Below are 27,520 nucleotides of genomic sequence, written 5' to 3'. Positions count from 1 at the left end.
AAAAATGCTTAACATCATTAGTCATCAGAGAAATGCAAATCAAAACTTCAATAGGATAGCATCCCACCTCTGCTTTTATCAAAAAGACAGGCCATAATGAATGCCGGAATGTGGAAAAAGGATAATGCTCATACATTGTTGGTGGGAGTGTAAATTAGTGCAACCACTATGGAAAACAGTATGGATGTTCCCCAAAAAACTAAAAATAGAACTACCATATGACCCAGCAATCCCACTGCTGGGTATATATCCAAAGGAGGGGAATTCAGTATATTGAAAGGATACCTGCACTCCCATGTTTATTGCAGCATTATTCACAATAGCCAAGATTTGGAATCAACCTAAGTGTCCATCAGCGGATGAATGGATAAAGAAATTGTGGTACATATATACAATGGAATATTATATAGCCACAAAAGACTGAAATCTTGCCATTTGCAGCAACATGGATGGAACTGGAGAACGTTATGTTAAGCGAAATAAGCCAAGCACAGAAAGACAAATCTCACATATTCTTACTCACAGATGGGATCTAAACATTAAAAACAATTGATCTCACAGAGACAGAGAGTAGAATAATGGTTACCAGAGGATAGGAAGGGTAGCAGGGAGGTAGGGAGATAAAGTGTGGACGGTTAATGTGTGCAAAAATATAGTTAGATAGTTAGACGTAATGAACAATATTTCCTAGCACAACAAAGTGACTACAATCAACAATAAGTTAGGGTATACTTTAAAATAACTAAAAGAGTGGAATTGGAATGTTCCTAACACAAAGAAATGATAAATGCCTGAGGTGATAGATACCCTAATTAGATTAATTCACATTGTATGCCTGTATGAAAACATCGCATGTACCCTATAAACATATACAACTATGTCATTAATATTATGTATCCATGATAATTAAAAATAAAAAATTTTAAAAAGAAAGATAAACACAGGAGATTTAGGCATTCATTTTAAGTGCTTCCTGATATTATGGTCACAAAAGTGACAGGACATTCACTAGGCATTTGATTTGACCATTTCCCTTTATTTTAATTTCACAGGCACAAAGCACCTATCTAATTCCAATGTAGGTCAGTCTACAGAGAGTGAATGGGTTGACAGCATGAACTTCAAATATTTCTGGCAAAGCACTGAAATGGCTTCTGTGTAGGGCTTAGTTGTCCATGTAGCTTAATTACAGGAGAGAAAATATGCTGATTATGCCCTCAGGGGTGTTACTGCTTTATTTTTCCTAGGAAATTAGTAAATTTGCATTCTTGTGTCTATTTGGTCTCTTGTGCTTTTTAGCCAACTTGTCCCAGCCTCTCAGGGCTTGATTTCTCCTACGCACTGAGAAAACGGAATTTCCAAGCTATGGAAGCAGATGTTCTCGTAGATAAAGCCACATGCACACTCCATGTTCGTAGTCGTGCCTATATACTCTACTGACATTTACAAGGAATACCTAAGATAACAATGCCTTTATTAGTCAAGGTAAAAGCTAAGCTGCTGTAATAAAGAGACCCAAAAATGTAGTTACTTAAATTAAGAAGTTTCTTTCTCTTCCGTAAGTCTGGGGTAAGAGGACTAGAGCAGGCCTAGGGGTTCTGCTCCGTGAAAGCAGAGGCCTGGGTTTCATTCAGACACCAGGTTTCTTCCATCTCTTTGCTTATCATCTCCCTGGGTATTGTCTTCATCCACGAGGTTGAAACTGGCTCTCTCCAGGTTTATATTCCAGCCTGTGAGAATGGGAAAAAAAATACTCAAGACAAGGGATTCTGGCTTTAAGGAAAGATGTGTAAGTTGCACAGAACACTTTTGCTCATATACTGTTGACCCAAATTTAGTCACATAACTATATCTAGCTGCAAGAGAGATTGGAAATGTTCTGTTCGCTGTCATGCCTTGAGACCAGGAATATACAAAACATCTTGATTTCTCTGAATAATTGGTCCAGACTTGTGCGAATAATCCATGTGAAATGTTTCCTGATCTTACTGTTATGTAAAGAATAATAAACCTGCCTCTTCTTCCTCCCTTTAACTGAAATCTATGTTAATCATTCTGCTGCCTTAAAAAAAATTAGTTTCACTACACATGTATGTATTTATAAAAACAAATATTTTTTGTTCTGTCTGTTTTGAGCACCATATAAATGCATTTATTATTTTGTGACTTGCTCAACATTGCTTTAACTTTTGGTTCCTTTTTGCTGAGCAATTCCATCTTCTATTTATTTCTCTCTTCTTGCATTTTACTATAAACAGTCAGGAAGAACCAAGCCCCTCCTTCAACTCTGCTTAGAAATCTCCCCAGCTAAATATCTAATTTCATTACTTCAAGTTTTACTTTCCACAAAACACTAGAATATGAACACAATTCAGCCAATGTCTTTGCCATATGTATAAACTAAACGGAGATGCATTTTTTTTTTAAAGCTAAAGCAAATTAAAGAGAAAGACCCCGGGGATTGTTCAATAATACTCCCAAACTATCTTCCATCAGCCTTCCTCCTTCAACCTTAGCCTCTCTACTGACTTCTTCCCCTTAGCATCTAAACATACTCAAATCTCTTTCCTCTTCGAAATGAAAACAAACAATAAAAACTTCCCTTGAACTTGCTTTCTTCTAATTTCTCTTTTCCTTCACAGGCCAAGTTTCTTGAAAAAACAAGGAGTCACTGTCTCCATTTCTCATTCTTTCCTTGACCTATTGCTATCCGGCCCCACTATTTCATTGAACCTGCTCTCCCTTATTAAAGGCAACAATAACTCTTAGTTGTAAAAGCCTATACAGACTTTTTTGTGCTTATTTTACCAATCAGTGAATTATAAACAAGCCCTGTGAAATATTCCTTCTTTGAATTTTTCTCCTGCTTCAACTTTTCCGACATCACTCTGTCCTTGTCTTCCTCCTCTCTGAGCCCTCCTTCTCAGCGTTCATAAACTAATTCCTCCATCCCCCTCCCACCTTCTTAGGGGTATTCTCTGAAATTTTATCAGCAACCATGTTCTCTTCTCTTCTTAGAAGTGTTTGGAGTGATCCCATCTACATTGATGACTAAACTTTCATCTAGAGCCCACGACTCCCAAATATATATCTGTAATTCAGACTCTCCATATGGACAACTGCCCCTGGACATGTCCACTTCCAACTCAACAGTACCCAGGTCCCTGTCTTGGGAAATGGCACTTTCATCTATCCAGTCACCCAAAGCAAAAGCCTTGGAAGATTCCTAGATTACTCCTTCTCTTTTAAGTCTCCTTTACTCCTGGAAGTGACTGGTAATACCAGTTTTGCCTCCCAGATATCTCTAGTACCTGTCTCTTTCTACGCCCACTGCCATTGCCAGCATGATTCATTCCTGAGCATCTCTTTTGTCTTAGACACTTTACCTTCTACGGCAGTGGCTCTCAATACTCACTGTACACCAGAATCACTCGAGGAAAATAAACATAAATTAAAATGGGCTATGACTCACCTCACAAATTACTTTTGGATGGGGACAAGGCCTTCATATTTTGAGAAATTCTAACATGCATTCAGGATTGCAAACCTCTGCTTCATGATCTGTACAGAGGAATTGGGCCACATGTAGAAATAATCTGACTAGGAAGTACCAGAGTGATCCAAGACTACCAAAATGATGTCATGAGCCTCTGGTAATTATACCTTTAAACCAAACCAAACAAACAGCAGCAAAACCACACGCTTTAGCAATTTTCGTTATAATTGATATATGGGATATTGAACAAAGTTCATCCACTGCTTCCTCAATCACAAAGGGGCTAGTAGGTTACGTAAACATATGACATCAACATTGGAGACCACATGACTTGGCCAACAGCATTTTGATTTCAACTTTTAAAAGCACTATAACACATTTGGGGGAAGAGATTTTACCTGCAGGTGCCAGTCTAAAAGTCTGTTTAAAGCCATGTCTATGGGTTAATTTGCTCAGTCACTGTCTGAGGTTGACCGCTATTGTTGTTATCCTGTAGCCTTTCACCCTCTTTTGGGTGAGCAAAACCATATGTATCTTTCCTTGACCCCCCATGCTCAAGCCATTTGATTTGAGTGAGAATGACCTCAGCTTAGCTCCAGAGTGGGCCCTGATTTCAACGCTTTAGCTTATTCCATGTTTTGACCAGAGTAACTGACTTCAGAGAAGAGCTAGACTCTGATGAGAACTGGAGTTTCTGCGAGAAAGAAAGTTTCCTCTCTCCTCCATAAGGAAGATGTTGTCCAGCCCTCAGTGGTTTGGTATGAGAATATAAGCAGCCACAGCCACAGGGAACTGCAAGGGGAGCAATGAATGAGCACAGTGCACGATGCTTGAGGAGGAAGCCAGTGCAATAGCAGGCAGAGTGGAGACACAGAGAGAGCAAGTCTTTTTAAAAGCCAGGCATATGATGAACTTTCCAGTAATCGAGACCAACACATTTTCTTTATTTCTTTAAGCAAATTAAGTTTTAAAAATCACTTGTACTATGGCCTGAATGTGACCCCTGAAATTAATGTGTTGGAAACTTAATCCCCAATGCAACAGTGTTGGGAGGTGGGGCCGTTTGGGAGGTGTTCAGCTCATGAGGGCTCTGCCTTCGTGATTGGATTCATGCCATTATAAAAAGGGCTTGTGGGAGTAGGATTGTCATCTTTCACTCTTCTGCCATGGGAGGACACAGCCAGAAGGCCCACACAAGATGCTGTGTCTTAATCTTGGACTTTCCAGACCCCAGAAGGGTGAGAAATAATTTTCTGTTTTTTATAAATTTCCCCATCTGTGGTATTATGTTATGGCAGCACAAAACAGAGTAAGACAACTGGCGATACAAAGACTGACTTAGTATGCTATTTTTATTAGAATTAAAATAGTCATCATTTGTATACATCCCTTTCTAATGTTGTTAATTCTTCCTACTATGTTAAGTAAATAGCAAAAAAGTAAGCATGATTTTGAATTTTTCCTTTCTCAGAGGTTATGGAACCTCAGGTCCATGATTGAGAAACAAAATTATCAAGATGAAATTTAATGGAGATGTTTGTGAATTTATAACATCTTCACACCATAGACATCATTGAAAGAGGTAAGACTCAGTCTTGTGACCGGGCGTAGTGGCTCATGGCTATAATCCTAGCACTCTAGGAGGCTGAGGCGGGAGGATTGCTCAAGGTCAGGAGTTCAAGACCAGCCTGAGCAAGAGTGAGACTCCGTCTCTACTAACAATAGAAAGAAATTATCTGGACAACTAAAAATATATAGAAAAAATTAGCCGGGCATGGTGGCACATGACTGTAGTCTTAGCTACTTGGGAGGCTGAGGCAGAAGGATCGCTTGAGCCCAGGAGTTTGAGGTTGCTGTGAGCTAAGATGACTCCACGGCACTCTAGCCCAGGCAACAGAACGAGAATCTGTCTCCAAAAAAAAAAAAGACTCAGTCTTGTTACCATAATGTCATGATGTTAGAAACTATGTAGTATATTGCTCTACAGTATTTATAAACATTGACATGTTTATTAATAGATATGTTTTATAAAATGGAAACAAATATAATTAATTAACTTGATTAAATATTTATATTGAATGTGCATGTTGAAGACCATATGGTAAGTAAAATAACTACGGATATAAATTAGATTGTATAATCTTAATTATTGACAGAATCAACAGATTTATAACATTTAATAATCTTTTGTAATCCATATTTACAAGGTTAGAGAATTGCTGACCACACAGTCAAAGGTAGACATATGGAACTGGAAAACACATAATACTAGGTGTGCTTGTTGCTGCTGGAGTATCATTGCTTCTAGGCTCCCTCAAACGATAGAGCATGGAGATAAATGTGTGTATACTAACCTGTGTGCATATACATATTGATAAATATTAATATGTATAAACATCTGTATCTATATTAAGTGAAGCATGAGTCCATACTAATGTCTCCAACTCTAATCCATTTAAATAAATGTAATAATACATAGTTAGATACACTGTCAACTGGGACATAATTCAATTATCTATGTTTTGTACTCCAAAACATTTTAGAAACTGCCTAGAGCAAAGACTTGTTATGCTTATCCAAATCCACTCTTCTTTCCGCCGCGCCCCCCCATCTACATTTCTAGTTTTTTTTTTGTGGCTGGGTATGGCTAAGTGACTAAGTTCTAGATAGTGGGAAGGGCAGTTGTAGTGTGCGACTTACAGGAAGGCTTCTGAAAATGAGAAGAGTCTGCTGGCACATTCCTTTCCTTTAGCTTGCCCCCTCTTCTTTAGTCTTGCCTGGGACTCAGACTAGATGGTTGGACCACTAGCAGCCACCTTTGGTCATAAAGTAATAATGAGGCTAGAAAACAGTGCTGGAAAAAAAACCAAAAACAGAAGCCTGGATTTTTATTAACTCAGTACTGCCCTGTCAGCCTTGGTCTGCCTACATCCAGACTTCTTTTCTGCAAGGAAAAAACAAATTGCTATCATTTGGACTTTCTGTTTCATTCAGTAAAATCTCATGCTAACTGATACAGTTTTTGCAAGTGACTTTAGATATAGTTTCTTAATCAGACTGAATTATTTTCATAACTGCTTATATATTACTCAGAAAAATACTTTTTCGGGAAGGTCATTTGAGTTGAGTCTTAAAAAGTGGGGAGTAGAGAAGGGATATTAGAACTTGTGGAAAAGGAAAGGAAAGAAAGGAGGAAGGAAGGAAGAAAGAGAGAGAAGGAACCCGGGGAACTCAGAGTGATCTAGGCAAGGGAGATAGTATCATACTAGGAGGGAGGTGAATAAATAAGAGTAATACCTTGGGAACAGGTATAAAAATGTTTAGATAGTGTGCACCTTGTTGAGAAAGTCTTTTTCCCCTCCTTCCCAGATTCTTATAATAGAAATGTTAGATCTTTTGTTATAGTCATACCACAAGCCCCTGAGCTTTGCTGTTATCTCCCCAGTCTATTTGGTCTCTGTAGTTTAGAATAGGTAATTGCTATTGTTCTATCTTTCAGTTCACTGATTCTTTTCTCCATTCTGCTGAGCTCATTCATCGAGTTTGAAAATTTCATTTCCTGCGTTTCGTAGTTCTAAAATTTCCATTTATTTCTTCTTTATATTTTCTGTTTCTGCTGATACTTTCTATTTCTTTTCTGAGATTATTTTTTCATTTATTTCAAGCATGTCTTAATTGACATATTTTTCCGATGGCTGCTTTCACAATCTTTGCCAGATAATTTTAATTTGTCATATCAGGGTTGGCATCTATTGATTGTCTTTTTTCATTCAGTTTGAGATCTTCCTGGGTTTTGGTACGATGACTGATTTTTGATTTAGTGTGGAAGTCTAGGCTTCCCACCTGGCTTTTGCTTTGGGGGGGGGGGGCGCAGTTTGTGTGTGTGTGTGTGTGTGTGTGTGTGTGTGTGTGTTTATTGTTTGTCTACTGTAGAGCAAATATCTTCCAAATGTTTTCTGTCTTGCTAGGCTTTCCCTTTTTCATCGTTTGGCTAGAGAGAGCAGCCTTTTATTGTGGCATTTTTTGTCTATGATTTTTGGCATTTTTGGGTTTCTGGTTTTTGGCTTCTCCAACCCTCAGTTTGGGACATATAAGGCTAAATGAAAACCCAAGGCACTTACCACTGTGTTCCTCTTTGAGTCCTGAAGTCCCTAGCTGGTACGACTTCTTCCCTTCACCGTTCAGAGTCTCCTTATGTTTGTTTTACATATAATGTCCAGAGTTTTAGTTAGACTTAGTGGGAGAAATAGAAAAAAATATATTTACTCCATCTTCCAGAAGCAGAAGTCATGGGTCACTATAAAGGCATTGAAAATTTCAACAAACGTGTGGCAAAAATGTAGAAAGGAGTTGCAGTGCCTTTCAAGCAAAGCTATCAGAAAGAGAATCAAATAAAAGAAGGTAGTCATAGGCAGTCACTGCCTTTGCCAATACAATAATATTTACGAGTACCTTCAAATAGTAACAATTACTAAAAAAAATCATAATGCTTATGAAAAACCTTCTATGAAAATTCCTTAATTTATGAATCAATATAGGGCTTCCAGGGGGAGACATTAGTCTACATGATATAGAGATATGGAGAAATTGTGACATCCCCTGGTCACGGTTGAGCAAAAGGAATCAAACTCTCAATACCATTCCCTTTTCAAAGCTATCACCATCAGTTTAAAAAAAATTAAAATGAAAAGATCTCATGCCCAGCTTTAACTTTGCCTTCTCCTTTTGAGCCCCTTTCCTTTTTCTTCCCTTCTAGTCCTAGGAGAATGCTGTTGACAGGAGGCAGCCTTTTGTAAAGAAATATTCATTTGCAAGGAAAGAGCCCCATAAACAACCTAGAGAAACAAAAACAGTAGCTTACAATAAAAATGACAAAAGCAATCTGATTGGATATAAAATTTCAAGAAGACTGGGATATAAACTCTCTAAGAGCTGGGGAGATCAATTGATGTGTTGTCCTGTGTTGTAAATAGCTCTGTTATGTAGGTTGACATAGTTGAAAGGCAGGCTGCACTTCAGCAGTTAATTATAGGAACCTGTAGGGCCACATTTATGGGTTGCAGGAGGTCTGTTCCAGCTAAAACCTAAGGAAACCAAGAGGAGAGGAACTGGTAGGAAATTTCCAGAGCCAATTAACAGTCTTATTAGGGATAGGGAACCAAATCTAGGAGATTGTCCAATAGCTGAAATGAGTTTTTCCTCCCTCCCTTTCCTTCCTTTTTTTGGTAGAGGGTTGGGGTGGAACGACAGCCAAAGAAGAGAATTATTTTTCTACCAATTACAGATGGTGACCTTGCACTCTATACTGGTTCCTGGAAACACTGCTAGTTTGCCCAGAACCATGACATAACCCATTTAAAAATTATCCAATTCCTTTGCTTTCCCTTTAGCCGCTTCCAACTCCATGGATTACTGAGCAGAGGGAAAAAGAGTCAAAGTCAAATTCGTTGATGCTGTTACTTAGATTAAAAGGTTGGTGAGTACAACCCTAGGCAAATGAATAAATAAAATAAATTTGGGGGGGGATGGAACCCTGGCGTTCCCATTTCCCCTAGGTACTCCTCACTCTTTCCTCCTGTACTAGCGTTTTCCAAAGGTTGCAAGTCTTACTTTGGTGTGCTCATAGCTCCCCACCCTTTGGCGGAGTCAGTGGACTTGGTGAGCCCTGGAATTATCCCCAAGGGGTTCAGAGACTCAAATATGTACACCAAACACCGACAGAAGAATGAATAAATATCTGGCTCTCTAACAAACATACATACATATACACTACTTTTCGGATTTTAGTTTACCTTAAGATTTTGCTTACAAAATGGATTCAGACTAATTTTCAAACGTTAGAGAAATATGTCCTGGAATAGTGCAATTCCTAGTAATTCTACCCTTCAAAGATAATGTTATCAATTTGTTTTCCTACTAATTTTCAACTTTACTGAGAAACCGTTAAGTAAAATCAAATGAATTTAAAAGTTATTATACATGGTAGATTTCTGTGATTGGTTTTCAAGCCCCGAGTCAGTTTTGTCCTTTAGTGCAAGGAGGAAACACGTGGTTACAACCCTCCGAAGGGCGGTTCTGGGAAATCCATGCTCCAAGGAGGTTGTAGTGAGCGGCAGCCACCGCCCCCCACACGCCCTCCGCAATTCGGTAAACAGGGAGACACCTGACCGCGGGCTGTAAATGAGGAGGGAGCTTGGGGGCGTGGCCAGAGTACATGACGTAAGCCGCGGATATGGGAGTTCTGATTGGTCGGCTTCCCCGTCCGTAATGGGATTGACGGGACCTGCTCCGCCGGGCCGCGCCTCTCGGCGCTTCGCTCCGCCCCTGGAGGATGGGCGCCCGCCCCACAATTGGCGAGAGCGCGTGCGCGCGCGGCCGCACGCCGCGGCCGTGCACGCTCGCCCAGCTGCGCACACTCGCAGTCTGTGGGCCAGCCGGGAGGCGGCGGAGGTCGTCGCGGGGAGGCGGGGCGGAGGCAGCATGGCAGCCTCCTTACGGCTCCGAGGGGCCGCCTCCGGCCTCCGGTACTGGAGCCGCCGGCTGCAGCCGCCAGCCGCCAGCCTTGCAGCGGGTAAGGACCTTGTGCCTCCTACCCCTTGTCCTTTCTCTGGACACCCTCTGCTCGTGCCCAGACGGCCGAAGAGGTCTTTTCATGGGAGGCGCTGCGGTTGGATTGGGGCTTAAAAACCATAATTTTGGTTGGTCGTAACGGCCTGGCCTCTTCTGCGGCCGCCACTCACGCCGCTACTTCTCCCCATTACCTTTTCTCCTCCAGATGTGCAGTTTTTATGTCCTTTTGGGGGCCTAGGAAGGGGTGAAGAAGAGCTTGGGGTGAAGGGAGTATTTGGGTCCTGGTCATGCTTCTTTGGAGTACGGGCTCCGGAGATATTTGGAGGTCGCAGCTCCGGGGGCAACCCGGCACTCACCCCGGCGATCCCTGGTTTTCCAGCGCCCGCAGGGTGCACCCTGGGTGGGCGCACCCTTGGGCAGCAAGGCCTGATTTAAACAAACCACCTTAACCGGGTGGATGGTCTTAAACAAGTGGTGCCTATGCAAGCCAGGCGGTAAGTCATTCTGCCAAAGTTTGAGTCACCCTTGACTAGCGAGGCGGGCTTACTCCTTTCTGTAAATGAGGAGTAATGGCACTTCTGTCAAATTATTAACCAAAACACATCCAACATCCTCAAAATTGTGGCCAGAATTATCCTACCTTCTCCGCTCATACCATTGTGAATTATGGAAGCTAACCGTGGACTTAGGGAAAGGCAATGTTTGTTTAGAGCTAGAAGTAAATCCACGGAGATCTAATACAGTCATTTTTTACATGAGGAACCTGAAGCCCTTTGGATAAGTGAATTAGGATGTCTCAGCAGGATCTAGAAAGTGTTCCTTGATTTTTCTTAATTCTTGCACTTTCTACCACACCAGGATTCCTTTTTAATTGAAAATTGGTTGACTTGTTAAGATATTGTGGTTATCTTCCTGTAAAAGTTTGAGAGTCTTAATGATAACACCATTTAGCAAGATTATACTCAGAATTAACAAAAAAAAGCCTTGGTACTAGTTTTTTCTAATCTTTGCTTAAAAAAATAGCTAGTTGGGAATTGAATTCTTAAGAGTGCCCCATTCTCCCTCTCAATAAAACCTATGAATTCTTTTCTAGTTTGAGAAGGGCAGGCTCCATGTGGTGCAAGAGAACAGGTGACACAGAAGCACAGTAACAAGATACAAACACACAATCTGCCAAACTTCAATGTAACCACTATTTGAGCTACGTATATTGGGCTACAAAAAAATGTCACCCACTTTGGAGATACTTACAAAAAATTTATTAGTTTTCCACAGTTCTAAAGGTAGCACCAGTTTTCACATGAATGCACAATTCTTTCAGTTTTGATTACTTGAGGAAGACATATTTGCTGTTTAGTGGTTTTACAAGGTGTTCTAATGATATTTTAATGAACCCTTGATGTACCTTTTAGAGTTAGATGAAAGTTCTTAAAATTCATGGTGAAAGAGCCTGAGGTCTAAGACTATTACTTGCCTCTGTCAAGTGGGAGGGCCTACCTCGCAATGCTGATTAGACTGCCTTGGCATATGATCTTGAACTTTGGGTTCTTTGGCATAAAGATGTAAGAATATAGATTTATGATAAATTTTAAATAGTTTTTTTTTTGTGGTGAAGTGTTTAAAACATTTCAATTGTTTTTACTCTGGAATTGTTTTAAATATTTTTGTTCATTTTAGTTTACAAAAGTAACTAAAAAAAGTTACTCCTAGTTAACTTTTTTGACATTGTAGTCTTAAAGAATAGAAAAAATTTGCATGCAAGTTTGGGGTTTAGAGACGTTAAGAAAAAACTATGTTCAAATAGTAACATAATTTGGTGTTCTGAATTCTGTGGTATTTTTGTCTTCGTAGTATGTTTAAGATGTTTATATCATATCAATTGTAACATTATAAGGCTCTATTCACTCTTTAAAAAATGAAAACTAAAAGTTTCCAGCCAGTAGCACATCATTTAATTTCAGAATATTTAAAACATCAAAAAGGAAATAAATGAGAAATATCGAACTATACATATATTACTATTTCATCATCCATTTAATAAAAGTAAAATTTATATTTTATTTTAAAAGGTAATTAAATTTAGTTTCAGACCTCTTTGTATAGAGGGAAAAAAAATCCATGGATGCAGGCCCTCTCCAGTTGTTGTAGCTCACCAACATGTACATGGATAAATAATTGGTGTCAGATCATCTTAGTGACCACCTGACCAAAAGTGGAATGGGAAAATTAACCAGCTTTATTTCTAGAAATGGGAGTGCAATTTTTTAAATTACTGGTCCTTTTTGTATCTATGAAATCTACTTTGAAAGCAGCATAACTTGTTGCATAAATCAAGTATATAATGGCATTTTCCCCCTTTATATTAGCTTCTAGAGTTGCACATGAAGTTCTGAAAAGCTGCATGTGGTCCTGGGACTAAAAGTTGATCTTGTGAAATTACATAAGGAGAATATTTATTACTAAAATAACTTGATCCAAACCATAAAGGCCTTTATAGAGAAAGTTATCACTGTTAGTTTAGTAACTCTTAGCAGTAAAGCAAATAGAGTGCTATGACATAATATTATGTGATAAAGTAGGACACAACGTTGAATATGCAATATAATCTTATGATATATGAAAAACTGCATTCAAAAGACTGCAAGGGCTATGCAAAATGTTGTGATTATTTCTGAGTAGTAGGATTAACGTTTTCCCTTGTAACTTTATACTTTTTCATACGTCCCAATTTTCTAAAATGAACATGGGTTACTTGGATTAGAAAGAAAAAAACTTTGGAAAATTAAAATAAACTATTACCAATTTTTGCATTTTGAGATATAGAGTAGCCTGATTTTTGGTAGCACTTTAGGTTACCATGATTTGGATAACTTTACCCATGTTATATTGGAGAAAGAGATTATAATCTGTAAATTTGCATCAGTAAATTTAGAAATGTGCCAATTTTTCTAGTTTTCTTTACTGGTCAGCCAATATTGCCTTTGTATTATGTTGGCTGACTTTTCTCCTAGTTTCATTTTATCTGTGGTGTAACTCTGCTATTTCACATTCTACTGTTGTAACTTAAAGGAAGATGTATTGTTTAGATTTGAAAGTTTTTAGGGCAATAATGACTCCATTAATACTCATGGATTTCTGCCTCTTTGGGAGCAAATTCGTCTATATTCATCCAGCACTCCTTCTGATGCTTCACTTTGACTAAAAGCTGTCTTTCCCCAGATACAGGGCATCCCTTACAGGCATCTATACCTTCTTCTATTTCGTTGCCTCTTTGTTCTAACTTACTAGGCAAAAAGGGGCAGTTGGCTTAGGACTTTGTTCTGTAGTGCTACCTCTTGACCGTTGTTAGGAAAAGTAGCGCTGGTTAACACTTGACATGCATTATCTCAAGTAATCTTTACAATAACCATCTAAAGTGAGTACTCCAGTTGATAAAACAATGTCTAGAGAAGTTAAATAACTGTTACTTCAAGGGCATATTTTTAAGAATTGACCTCATTGGATAGGAACCTAGATCTGCTCAACTCAGAGATTTTGAACATTATCAGCATCAGTAAATAACCTCTTCTCTCTTGACATCAGATCGTCTAATTATACCACCCTTTTTCTAACTTTACCACAAGCAAAGATGAAGAGAACTGAGCATGTCATTGAAAACTTTATCTTCATTGTTATTCATGTTGGCCCATCCAACATGAGCCTTATTATTCTCAACCACCTCAACTTCAACAACACGTCAGCACTCTACTTCAGCTTTTAGGATCTCATTATTAGGAATTGCTCTCCTCCCAAGATTTCACAAGCAGAGCTAGTCTTCTGGTTGATAGAACCCTCTCTGTGACTCTTGTTCTACTAACTAATATGCTGTTTACCCTCATCGTTACACCTGGTCCTTTACCACCCTCTTTCTTCCCCCCAGATACATGGATATGTTTTCTTATTCCCTCGTTTCCTTACATCTCTTCTAGGTCTGTCTGTATCCAGTCTCAAACTTATTTATAATCAGGAATTTCTCTGATGCCTTTGATAGTGTCCTAATATTATTTTTCTCAGCCTTCTGCTCTAATTCTGGGTAACATCCATTGTGTGGTTGGTCTGTGCCTTCCCCTTGCCTGCCACTTAAGTAATGATATTGAGAGTCACAGAAGTTTGCTGATTAGCTGCAATGCTTTCATTAATCTCTTGTTCATTCCCTATTATGTTTTCGATTTTCCAAAGCACTTCCAGATCTTTGACTTAGGGCTGGCAGTCCCTGAAGGAGTCATGTGGCAAAGAGATGGCATTATCATATACTGGTTTAGGCAGTTTGGAACCTGACCCTGGATCTGGGAGGGAAGCGTATTGGAGAGTCAATCTGCAATGTGTAATGGTTGCTGCAAATGGTTTACCTTTGCTGGATCCACTCTTTCACCATCATTTCTCTGTAGTTGCTTCAGAACTGGCTTTTATCCCCATATCTATTTGCGGAAACCTCTCTAGTTATTTATTCATATAACACTTATGAAATACTCACTGTGTGCCAATTGATTATTTTATTTTGTTATAAAATTTACACGCACATGGTAAAAACTCAAAAGGTTATAAAATAAAAACTAAGAATCTTTTCTTCAGCTCTGACCCATTAGTCTAACTCTCCAGATATAACTCCTGTTTCTTATGTATCCATGCAGAAAATAAGAAAAATTAATACATATGTAGTCTTTTTTTTCTCCTCGTACACTGTGTCTTATATATAATGTTCTGCATCTTGCCTTTTTGTACTTAATAACTTATCCTGGAGATTTTTTTCCTGTACTTTTAGATAGATCACATTCTTTTAAACATCTGTATAAATATTTCATTGTGTTGATTTACAATGAATTATCAAATGCCCTATTAATGTTTAATTATGAATTAAGTGCTTTATTAATATATAGTTATTTGCAGTTTTCTGCTGTTACAGAATGTTATAATAAACTGTATCTTTGTGTTGTTCAGAATTTAATATGTGGTAGGGATTGCCAAACCGAGCCCATTTTGGGGCACTTGTTTTTGTAAATGAAATTGTATTAGAATGCAGCCACACCCATTCACTTATATAATGTGTATGGCTACTTTCAAACTAGAGTAGATGAGTGGAATAGTTGTGACAAAAGCCTTATGGCTCACAAAGCTGAGAATAATTAAGTGTGACCCTTTAAGACAAAGTTTGCTGGCTTTTCATGTATAGTATAAATTCCTAGAAATGGAATTGCTGGTTAAAGAGTATGCATATTTTAAATTTACATTTTAAATTAAAATTCAAATATAGATTTTTTTTTTCAAATTACCATCCAAAAGGTTGACCTAATATATAATTCGGCAGTGTATGAGAGTACTTGTTTTTATTGGTCCTTTCTTGCCAATAGTAGTTTTTATCAAAGAAACAAAAAGACTTGTTCATCTGCTAGGTCAAAAATGGTATTACATTGCTTTGTTTTGCATTTCTCTAATTTTGACAAGTCGAGTGTATTTTGAAAGTTTTTTGGGGTCATTTACATATTTTCTGTTAATTATCATTTTGTGATTTTTTTGCTTACTTTAAAAAACTGCATTATTCATATTTTTCTTCCAGGTTTTAAAGTTATTTGCATATAAAGTAAAGCAGCCCTATTTCTGTCGTATGTTGGAAGTATTTTTCTTAGTTATTTGTACTTTGTGATACTATTTCATCTAGATATGCTGTTTTCTCCTCTGCTTTATTATGAAAAAAATTCAAGCAGAAAGTATTGAAAGAAGAATACAATGAGCATTCCTGTACTCTTTGCTTAGAGTCAATATTTATTAACATTTTGCTGTGTTTACTTTTTTCTTTCCACATATATGCATATCCAACCTGTGTCATTTGAAAGTAAGTTGCTGACATCATGACACTTCATTCCTAATGCTTCCGCATGAATCTCCTAAGAAAAAGGGTGTTCTTCTACATAACCAGACTATCCCACCTAAGACAATCAGCAATAATTCCATGGTATTATCTAATATACAATTCATATTCAGAATTCCATAATTTTTTTAAGAATTTCTTTTATAACTTTTTTCAAATCAGAATCCATTCAGACTTCACACTTTACATTTGGTTGATATATTACTTTAGTATTTTTTAGTTGAGAACTGTGTTCTCTTTGTTTCTGTAAACATAATGTCGACTTTTTAAAAACAACTGTATTGTAATGTAGTGACATACAATAAATTGTACATATTTAAAGTATACAATTTGGTAAGTTTTGATGTATATAAACTGGTGAAACCATTATCACACTCAAGATAGTGAACATACCCCTCACCACTCCCCATGAAATTCTTCATGACTCCTTAATATACAAATATTTCTATTTGTATATTTTCACTGGGTATAGATTTCTAGCTTGACAGTTGTTTTTTTCTTTCAGTATTTTAAAGGTGTTGCTCCACTGTCTTCACACTGACATTGTTTCTGACGAGAAATCTGCCTTTTTCCTTATCTTTGTTCGTTTGTACGTAATGTGCCTCTTTTTCGCTGGCTGCTTTTGTATGTTTTGATTGTGATGTGTCTTGGTGTAGCTTTCTTTATGTTTCTTATGTTGTAGTTCATTGAGCTTCTTGGTTACGTGGGGTTTATAGTTCTCATCAAATTTGGAAAATTTTGGGCTATTAGTTCTTCACATATTTTTCTGTCCCATTTCTTTGCTGTCATTTGAGGACTCCAATTTGGCTGGTTGAAGCTGTCTCAGCTATTTAATCCTCTTTGCATTTTTTAAATTATTTTTTTCTCTGTTTTGGGTAACTTCTATTGCTCTATCTTCAAGGTTATTAATCTTTTCTTATAAATGTCTGTTCTTCTTTTAATCTTCCAGTGTAATTTTCATCTCACATTGTAGATTTCATCTCAAGAAATTAAATTTGGATTTTAAAAAATATCTTCCATATATCTACTTTTGGAACATATGGACTATAAAAAGTTATAATACTTTTTAATGTTCTTGTCTCTTAATTGTAATATCAGTGTCAGTTCAGGACTGATTTCATCTTCTTTTTGACTTCTAAAAGTGCACATTCCCTTGGGCTTCAACCTCTTTATTCTGTGGTAATTTTATCTACTTTCACAATTTGAACTCTTTGAAATAGATGGTTACCAAATTTCTCTGTTTTTTCATCCTATTCTGAAACTTCTGTCATAATATTTGTAACAGTCTGTTGGACATCTTTTAGCTCATTGGCAGCTTCTAGTTACCCTATTTAAATCTGAGTCAGCTCTCCTTGATTTCTCCATGTGGATTATTGATATCACTATTCCCTTGCTGTCATTTTTGATTTTTCCCTTATTTTAGCCCATAATCCCAATCTATTGTTATATCCTGTTATTTCTGTCTTTGAAATATTTTTCATACCTGCCTTTTCCCATGGCTACCACCCTTTATTATCTCTGACCTTGTTATGGACTGAGTGTTTGAGTTCCCCTAAAATTCATAGGTTAAGATACTAACCCCCAATATGATGGTATTAAGTGGGACCTCTGGGAGGGAATTAGGTCGTAAGCGTAGAGCCCTCTTGGTGGGGTTAGTGTCCTCATAGAGACATGAGAGCTTGTCCTCTCTGCTTTCTGCCATGTGGGGATAAAGTGAGAAAATGGCCATATGTAAACTAGGAAGTGGGCCCTCAATAGACACCAAATCTACTGGCACCTTTATCTTGGACTTTTGGGCCTCCAGGACTGTGAGAAATAAATGTTTGTTGTTTAAGCCACCCAGTCTATGGAATAATTGTTATAGCAGCTGGAACTGACTAAGACAACTCTAGAGTATTACTGTCATTTTTGCATTGGTCTTCTTGCCTCTAGGCTCTTCTTCCAGTTCATGCATTGGATACTGCTGCCTCATTTCTATCCTAAAGCATAGGTCTGATCTGTCATTTCTCTTGCCCAACCCTTCAATAACTACCTCTTGCCTACAAAGCACAAATTGTTTAGCATGCTTCCCAGCTTTTTATATTATGGTCACATTATTTCTTTCAGTCTTAATCTCCAGTTGTTTTATTTCTTTGTTGCATCCTCTAGGAAGAATGAAGCAGTGCCATACAGTGGTTCTAAGTGGAAAATCTAGAGTCAAACTGGCTGGATTTGAATCTTAGCATGACAACTTAATAAAGTCTTGGGCATTTTAAACTTGCTAAGCATCGATTTCTCAGTTGAAAGATGGGCTTAATGATAGTGTACGGTAACAGTGCAATTTATAAAGTACTTAGTACAATGTCTGGTGTATAGTAAAACTGAAATAAGTATTAACTATTGGTGTTATTATTCATTTCTGCTTGGCTCTCTGAGTTCCTTGCATATATTCATGTTCCATTTTTATATGGAGTTTCTTTCCTTCCTACCCTCCTATTCATCTGAAATCCTATCCTTCTTACAATACCCAGGTAAAATGCCACCTTCTTCAAGTTCTCTTCTTTTGTATCAGCATTGTTTTTTATACTTTATCCTTAACTGTCTTTTTTTAGTGTTTGTGTACATAGTTGATCCTCTTGGATTTTAAACTTGTTGAAGGCAAAGATTATGTCTCATTTGTGTCTTCCATGGTATCTGGGACAGTATATATGATAGTTGCTTAATATTTGTTGAATTTGTTAATGAATTGTAGTTCTACCTTGTCATACTTAAGTGGTTGACCTAGAGTGAATTGCCTGTTAACTACCTTTAAGTTACAGTCTTCCTAGTTTCTAATGCTTTGGGATTGTTAAATTATACCTTTCCAATCTTAACACAGTAGTCTGGCACAATAGTGCTACATTTTCTCTCTAGTTATTACTGTTAGTTTGCTTATGAGCATTAATTAGAGTTCTCTGACAAAATATACTTCTCATTCTGTGTAATATCAAAATAAAATTTCAGTTAGGTGTCATCTTTCTGTCATCAAACCCCTTGTGGGCCAGAAAGACAAAGGATTCCTGTTATACCCAGTGTATTAAACTTAGCACCTGGAGAGTGATATCGCACAGGGATACACCCAGATTTAATGGAAGCGTTAGTGTCAATCATCAAGTTAAAAGGAATGAAATATTCTTCTAAGCAAAGAAGACCTCTGTTTCTTAAGCATTAGGGCTTCAGATAATTTGCTTTTAAGAAATCTCATTACATTCAGATTAAGTTCAAGGAAGAGCAGATTAAGTTCAGTTGGGGTTGACTGTGATTATTGTTGCTCTATGCAGTTTTAAAATTGGAGTCCTTGAAAGAAAAAGGAAAAATAAATCCAGGAAATGAAAGGGCAAATAGACTTATTTCTCTTTTTTCCCTTATTAGACTTGAGCTTTTTGAGGGTAAGGACCCTTGTGTCTGTCTCTGAGCTCTGTCATGGTACTTGAAGCAGTGAATATATGTTGAGTGGGGTTCTCAATCTAGAAACCAAGAAATTGCATCTGATGTTATTGCCATTGTAATGTAAATCCCCTTCACTTTGTTTTTCCTAATCTGACCGTTCTACTTTCTAAAGCATTACTTTGAATTGTGTGCCCCCGATATAATTTCGAAAAGCCTTTTATGAAAAAATTAATAAACAAAACTTGTATACAATTTTTAAGTACTTTTAAAACATTTTTGGAAATGGAAGTCCCTCTTTTCTGAAAGTGCAGAGTTATTAGACCCATGTCCTGATACTGTAACCCTTGTCATTTAAAGCCTATGAAAGTATCCCTCTTCCTGCTCCCAGGACCATCTTTATAAACTGGTGACTTTTGATTGAAATACATTTTCTTGGGTTTAACATTTTATTGAGATTTTTAAAAACCATTGGAAGGATGGTTTCTATAAGTAAGGGAGTGGTAAGGTAAAAAGCTTTTCCATTCTTGGACCCAGTCCAAGATGTCCACGATATGGGTTTTACTGAGTACTTTCATTCTTGCTTTTTTTTTTTCCTTGAACATGTAGCTCAAACATCTATACTCTCAGTCTTTTATATACATTATTAAAGGAGATAATATAGATATGAGGAATCTAGTATACTTCACATAATAGGGTTAAGTACATAATAGGTGTTTTGTAAATGACAACATTATTGAGTTTATTGTTAAAAATGGTAAAGGAATGTTATAAAAGTAGAAAATAGGAAGAATTACTTAAAATATTATGAATGTTTCCTGGAGAACTAAATAATTAGAAATTAGTCTGCCTGGACATCTTTGATGTCTTTAAATGTTATTAGATCATTAGTTTAAAACTAGCCTTTTAAAAGTTTCCTTTGTAGGAATCATCTAAAAACAGTTGATTTACTAATATTAAATGAATGTTTATAATAAAAAATGTTATCTAAAAGTAATGTATTGAAATTAGTGTGTTCTAGGTCAATGGCTTCTAAGACTCCAGTTGGATTTATTGGACTGGGCAACATGGGAAATCCAATGGCAAAAAATCTCATGAAACATGGCTATCCGCTTATTGTTTATGATGTGTTCCCTGATGCATGCAAAGAGTTTCAAGATGCAGGTGAACAGGTAAGACCTTTCTTTAGATTTGTTTTAGATTTTGATGTTTAAAAATGAATGCATGTTCAAATAAGTGACGGCTTCTTAGAAGTATACCCAATGGAGTTGTAAACCTAATTTATTGTAAGTTATATATACATACACACACACACTGCATATACGTGTGTGTGTATATACATATTTTTTAACATTCATGGAAAATACAGATGTGTAACAAAGGAGAGTTCTCATGAGATGCTCGGGGATCTATTCTTTGGCAGGTGACTTGGAGCATTTTCCAAGTTTGATCAGAGGGCCTTGCTTTGGCTCTGTATCAGTTTTCCGGAATAGTAACTTTACTGATTGTGCTGTTAAGCAGTTAGTTTGGTGGAAATAATCTCTGGTGTTATTGAAAGGTAAAATTGTCTTAGAACAAGAGTAGGCTTAAAGATCTAAAGCTTAGCTTGAGTCCCAGCTTGGATACTTACATGCTGTCTTACTGGGGCAAGTTACTTCACTTCAGCTGGTTTCTCTGTAAAATGTGAATGATGACAACTTAAATAATTAGATTGTGAAGCTCAAATGAGAGGATTTATGTGAACATACTTTGTAAATATTGTATGGAAGCACTTTGTAAATAAATATTAGTTGGCGATAAATCAGGAGATAACATAAAAAACATTGCTATAATGAAGAGTTGAGTTATGATGGATCTCTAGTGTTTTGTTTTTAGGCTACCAATCATATTTCAAGAATTTTGGGACTGGAGTTTATTATGTTGTATCATAACATCTTCTGATTAAGTCTTGTATTGTTGTTTGGATTTGTTAAATTATATTATTAACTCAGATGACAGGAAACTATGTATTAATATCTGTACATAGCATTTTGTTTTTTTCTAGATATGAGGGAAATTCTTCTGTAAGTTTTAGAGTGGTAAGTGAGGGTAGAATGTGATCCAGAACTGAGAGAATACTAAAAAATTCCTTAGAAATATATTATAGAAAATGGTGAAAGAGAAAATAAAATGAACAGTCACCTTCTGGATAATAGACTTGAAAGTAAATACTGAGAAATTCAATGCCTAGATAAAGAACAGGTTTAGGTAATTTAGAGGCCATTTGCAGAACTGGATATTCACATCTTCTTCCTTTCCATGGTTTGCGTGTGATATGGAAATGGCAGCAGTGTTGTGTGAGGATGTGAGTATGATCTTGGAACTTTTCGGGACAGTATTGTGGCTGCTTATGCCTGAATACTGAATACTGACACTGTATTCCCAGTATAGGAGTCTTACAGTTGACCTTAAGTATTAATAATTTAAGGACTTAGCCTTATTGGAGAGATTTAAATCGATCAGTCCTTTAAGTAGAGAATCTGGGAAGGGTGGGCTTTTGCTATCTTCAGAAGTGGTAAGCAGTTCAAGTTGATACTCAGTCTGGGATTAATCAATTAATAGTTATTCTGAGGAGATGAATATTACTTTTTTATTTTTTATTTTATTTTATTTATTTGTTTATTTTTGAGACAGAGTCTCTTTCTGTTACCCGGGCTAGAGTGCCATGGTATCAGCCTAGTTCACAGCAACCCCAAGCTCCCAGGCTCAAGCGATCCTCCTACCTCAGCCTCCCGAGTAGCTGGGATTACAGGCATGCACCACCACACCCAGCTAATTTTTTCTATTTTTAGTAGAGATGGGGTCTTGCTCTTGCTTAGGCTAGTCTTGAACTCCTGACCTCAAGTGATCCTCCTGCCTCAGCCTCCCAGAGTGCTAGGATTACAGTTGTGAGCCACTGTGTCCGGCCTGGATATTACTCTTTGGTATAATACATCTGTTTGATGGTGTCATTTTACAGTGGGTTATATGTTTGTTAGTAAGAGTAACAGTGGTACTCGGTCTCTGAACAGAGGAAATATCTTCAGTTAAATACAGGGTTTACCCAAAGAAGGAGGTAGGAATTGAATGTATACAATTTACCCTAGATTGGCAAAACAGAAATTTGTGGCCTTTTAAATTCTTACCAATGCCATTACTTTTCCCTCTATGCCTATAGCACTTACAGTTCGCCTGTGGAACAACTGAAATGATCATCACTGCCTTGTGACTCTTTCTTCTGCTTCTTCTAAGAATTCCAGAGCTTTCTGATACTCTGTCTGAATTACCTTGTACTCTGAAGTTATCCCTCTTGCCTCCATTCCCCAACAAAATCCTTATTTCTTTAGTGTTGCTAATTTTAGGTAGGTGTGAAGTAAGAGAAAAAGAAGCTAATGCAGTATTAAGTGAACACCTACTATGTATCGGGACTTTTGCTAAATATTTTGTATATATTATCTCATTTTATCTTTGCAACAGAAGTATTATCTGGAAACTGATGTTTGGAGAAGTTAAATAATACCCACAAGGTTATATAGTGGTTCTCCTTATGCCTGGTTTGCTTTCTGAGATTTCTGTTACCTGTGGTCAACCATAGTCCAAAACTATTAAATAGAAAATTCCAGAAGTAAACAATTTATAAGTTTTAAATTGTGTGCTGTTGTGAGTAGTGTGATGAAATCTCATGCTGCCCTACTCTGCCTTGCCTGGGATGTGAATACTCCCTTTGTCCAGCTTCTCCCTGCTGTATACACTACCTGCCTATCAGTCACTTCGTAGCCATCTTGATTGTCAGATTAACTGTTATGGTATCGTAGTCCTTGTTTTCAAGTAACCTTTGTTTTACTTCATAATGGCCTCAAACTGCAAGAGGAGTAATGCTGGCATATTGTTATAATTGTTCTATTTCATTATTAATCTCTTACTGTGCCTAATGTATGAACTAAACTTTATCATAGGTATGTATATATGGGAAAAATGTAGTATATATAGAGTTTGGTAGTATCCACAGTTCCAGGCATCCAGTGGGGGTCTTGGAGTGTATCCCCTGAGAATAAGGGGGGACTACTGTACAGTGAGTGAATAGCAAGAATCAGCATCTGAACAAAGGTCTGTCTTTGACTTTGGGGCTTTGGTTCTTTTAATTATGTGATGCATGGTTAATAATTAGTGAAATCAATGTGAGATGTTTTTGAGTGTGTGTATGGTGTCTTCCTTGATGATTCTGAAATGTAGCTACCTGTTACCTGTTTATAAACTAGACTACTAGAAAATAAATTGCTTAGATTTTTTGGATTGGTAATGTCAAGCCACTGATCGTATGTTCTCCCCCACCCCTTCTCTCTTTATTGTGTGGTTTTGTACCCCGGGAGTTTGCTATAATTAAATAATAATTATTATAATGGGTTGTCTTGTTAGTGGCCCCCAAAAAGATGTCCTATAAAACTCTTGGGCAAAAACACAGGTAAAAATCTTCATGACTTTGGATTTGGCAAAGATCTCTTAGATATGATGCCAAGAGCACGAGCAACAAAATTAAAAACAGGTAAATTGGACTTCATCAAAATTAAAAACTATTGTGCTCAAGAGAACAACATCAAGAAAGTGAAAAAACAATTCACAGAATGGGATAAAATATTTGCAAATCAGGTATCTGATAAAGAACGTGTATCTAAGTGAGGTATCCCAAGAATGGAAAGACAAGCACCACATGTACTCACCATCAAACTGGTATTAACTGATCAACACATAAATGCACATATAAGAATAACATCTATTGGATGTTGGGCGAGGGGGAAGGGGGGAAGGGGGAGGAGGGGACGGGTATTTTCATACACAAAGAGTGCAATGCGCACCACCCGAAGGATGGACATATTTGAAACTCGGACTTGGGGGGGGGCAAGGGCAACATACGTAACCTAAACATATGCACCCCCATAATATGCTGAAATAAAAAAAAAAAAAAAAGAACGTGTATCTAGACTATATGAAGATGTCTTACAACTCAAACATAAGACAACTCAATTAGATGGGCAAAGGATCTGAATAGACATTTCTCCAAGGAAGATATACAAATGGCCAGTAAACATGAAAAGGTGCCCAACATCATCAGGCATCAGAGAAATACAATCAAAACCATGAGATACACCCTATAAGATAAAAAGTTGGATGATAACAAGTGTTGGGGAGGATATGGAGAAATTGGAGCCCTCATACACTGCTGGTGTGTAAAATGGTGCAACCACTCCTCAAACAATTAAACATTAGAATTGCGATATGACCCAGCAATTCTACTCCCGGGTATATATCTAAGAGAAGTGAAAACAAGTATCCACACAGAAACTTGTATATAGCAACTTATTCATAATAGTCAAAATGTGGAAATAACCCAAATGTCCATCAGCGGATGAATGGATAAACAAAATGTGTTATGTCCATACAACAGAATATTATTCGGTAATATAATAAAAAGGAGCGAAGTACTGATATTTGCTAAAACACAGATGAACCTTCAAAGCATGCTAAGTGAAAGAAGCCAGTCACAAAAGACCAAATACTATATAGTTTCACTCATATGAAAGTCTAGAATAAGGAAATCTATATAGAGATAGAAAGTAGATTAGTGGTCGCTTAGTGCTGGGGTTTCTTCTTGACAAGTTTCCAAAATTGACTGTCATGATGGTTGCATATATCTGCTAATATACTAAAAGTTATAAAATTATACACTTTAAATGGGCAAATTGTATGGTATGTGAATAATATGTCAATAAAGCCATTTAAAAAAAAGATATATCCAAAGCTCTAACCCCTAGTACCTGTGAACGTGACCGTTTTGGAAACAGGGTCTTTGAAGACGTAAGTAAGTTAATCTTGAGATGAGATCATCCTGGATTTAGGGTGGGCCCTAAGTTCAGTGACAAAGTGTCCGTACCATAGACAGAAAAGGAGAAGACAGAGACACAGAGGGCAAGGCCGCGTGAAGAAGGAGGCAGACATTAGAGTTATGCTGCTGTAAGCCAAGGAACGTCGGCAGCCACCAGAAGCTGGAAGAGGCAAAGAAGGATCCCTCCCAGGGCCTTTGGTGGGAGTGTGCCCCTGCCAGCACCTTGATTTCAGACCTGTGGCCCCCTGAGCTGTGACAGAATAAATTTCTTTTGTTTTAAGGCATTGTGCTTGTGTTTTTTGTTGTGGTAGCCATGGGAAACTAATACAGCAAGAATTGGGAATCTACAAAAGGCATGGGTTTGGAATCTGCCCTCACCACTTAGTATCTGTGCAATCTTGGGCAAAGTTTTTAGTGTCTCTATACCTCTGTTTCCTCATGTGTGAAATAAGGATAATAATTGTACCATTTTCTTAGAATTATGAGGGTTAAATGAGTTAATATGTGTGAAGAGCTTAAAATAGTGTTTGGCACATAGTACTGTATGTCAGTGTTAGCTGTAAATTAGTTTCTATATGCCTTAGTTTCACCTCTACCTACATATCTGTTATTTCCCTTCTCATGTTCTCCATTCAGATGGCAATGTCAGGGTCTCTCCACCATCTTTGTGAAGAAAAGTTACTTTTTACTGCTCTGATCGCCATGGGTTAAGGTTACTGGAGACTACCTTAGCAAAAGGTAGGGTAGGACCTTCATTAAGTCACTGATTGAACAGATTTTTCTTGAGTACTTTCTTTGTGTCTGGCACTGGAGATACAGCTCAGAACAAAATAGTCACAGTCCTTGCCTTCAGGGACAGACAGGAGGTGTTAGATTATCAAATCACACAAATATGTGATTTCAAATTGTGATAATTGAAAGAAAAAGTAAAAGGTTGCATTGGTTTTTAATAAAATGCACATTACATTAGCCGAGAGGGCAGTTAGAGGAGTTCTCTCTAAAGACTAGACATTTAGATATAATAGATATCAGAAGAGTAAGTAGGATTTATCCAGATTAAGAATGAGGGCAAAAGAACAATTTCCTCAAAAAGTGGAGCCTTGTCTTCACATGCCAAAGATTTTTGTTTGAAAAACATGGTCTCCCTCTGTTGCCCAGGCTGGGGTACAGCGGCATCATCATAGTTCACTGCAACCTCCAACTCCTAGGCTCAAGCAAGCCTCCTGCCTCAGCCTCCTGAGTAGCTGGGACTATAGGTGTGCGCCACCATGCCCAGCTAATTTTTGAATTTTTTGTCGAGACAGGGTCTCACACTTGCTCAGGCTTGTCTTGAACTCCTGGCTCAGGGGATCCTCCTGCCTTGGCCTCCCAAAGTGCTAGGATTACAGGCGTGAGCCACTGCACCTGGCCCATTTGCTGAAGATTTTTACTTTAGGTCAACAGATGTAGATACCTACCATATGTCTAGTAGTCTACCTAGTGCTGTTGGAGAATAAAACAGGTTGAGTTGGATGTGTCTCAGGTGGCAAGAGCAACTAATATTACAGGGAAATTTCTATTAAAATTGTAATTTGACTATAATAAAGTGCTAAGGCAGTTTTCAAGGAGGAAAAAATAAGTGACTCTTAAGAGTCATTTCGTTTCTGATAGAGAACCGCAGGAATATTGTGTATGGTCTTTGCTTGCCCACAAACAGAAATGATGTAGTCTGAAATGAAAGTCATGAAGAAGTCAAGGTCTCTAAGATTCCTGGGTAGAAATTCGAGGGTTCCAGGACACAGACTAAATTACTGGTTTTTCCTGTTTTTCCTCTTACTTGTGATATGTAAGTGGGTATAAAGAAGGAAAGAAGACAGGCTCTGAGTAGATGCTTTTCCCGTATTAGTGAACAGCGAAGACTTGCCTTAGTTTTTTGTGTGCACCTGCCACCCCTACACACAGTGGAAAAATTCCGTGTGTGCTTCACACTGAGGCAGGAAGCCTGGAAGGCAGAATCCTCTTTGCCTCATCCCATCTTCCACACATCTCTGGTTCTGTTAAGCGTCTTTGCTCTAGGAGGTCCTCTGAGTATTGATTTTAACAGCAATATAGTATAGGAGAATGTGAAACTTAGATGAATGAAGTTAGAAGGATAAAGGGTGAATAAGCTCTGGGCCTGAGAGGAAGTACTCTGTCATCACAAAATGAAAACGTTTGTTGATAAATGATTTATGTCGGCAGCTTAGAAAATGTTTTGAACAGTGGT

General features: G+C 37.6%; 1 protein-coding gene across 1 annotated transcript in view; it reads left to right on the top strand.

The window, feature by feature from the left end:
* The first annotated feature begins 9,766 nt into the window (after nucleotides 1-9,766).
* Nucleotides 9,767-27,520, top strand: part of HIBADH (3-hydroxyisobutyrate dehydrogenase) — a 118,250-nt gene continuing 100,496 nt past the window's right edge. Inside the window, exons 1-2 of the mRNA XM_012640731.1 lie at nucleotides 9,767-10,067; nucleotides 20,388-20,548. Coding sequence (XP_012496185.1) covers nucleotides 9,977-10,067; nucleotides 20,388-20,548 — 252 coding nt within the window. The 5' untranslated portion in view covers nucleotides 9,767-9,976. The remainder of the gene's footprint in view (nucleotides 10,068-20,387; nucleotides 20,549-27,520) is intronic.

This window comes from Propithecus coquereli, unplaced genomic scaffold (genome assembly GCF_000956105.1).
Source record: "Propithecus coquereli isolate 6110/MARCELLA unplaced genomic scaffold, Pcoq_1.0 Scaffold156, whole genome shotgun sequence".
Taxonomy (NCBI): Eukaryota; Metazoa; Chordata; class Mammalia; order Primates; family Indriidae; genus Propithecus; species Propithecus coquereli.
This window is presented reverse-complemented; position numbering and strand designations above follow the sequence as displayed.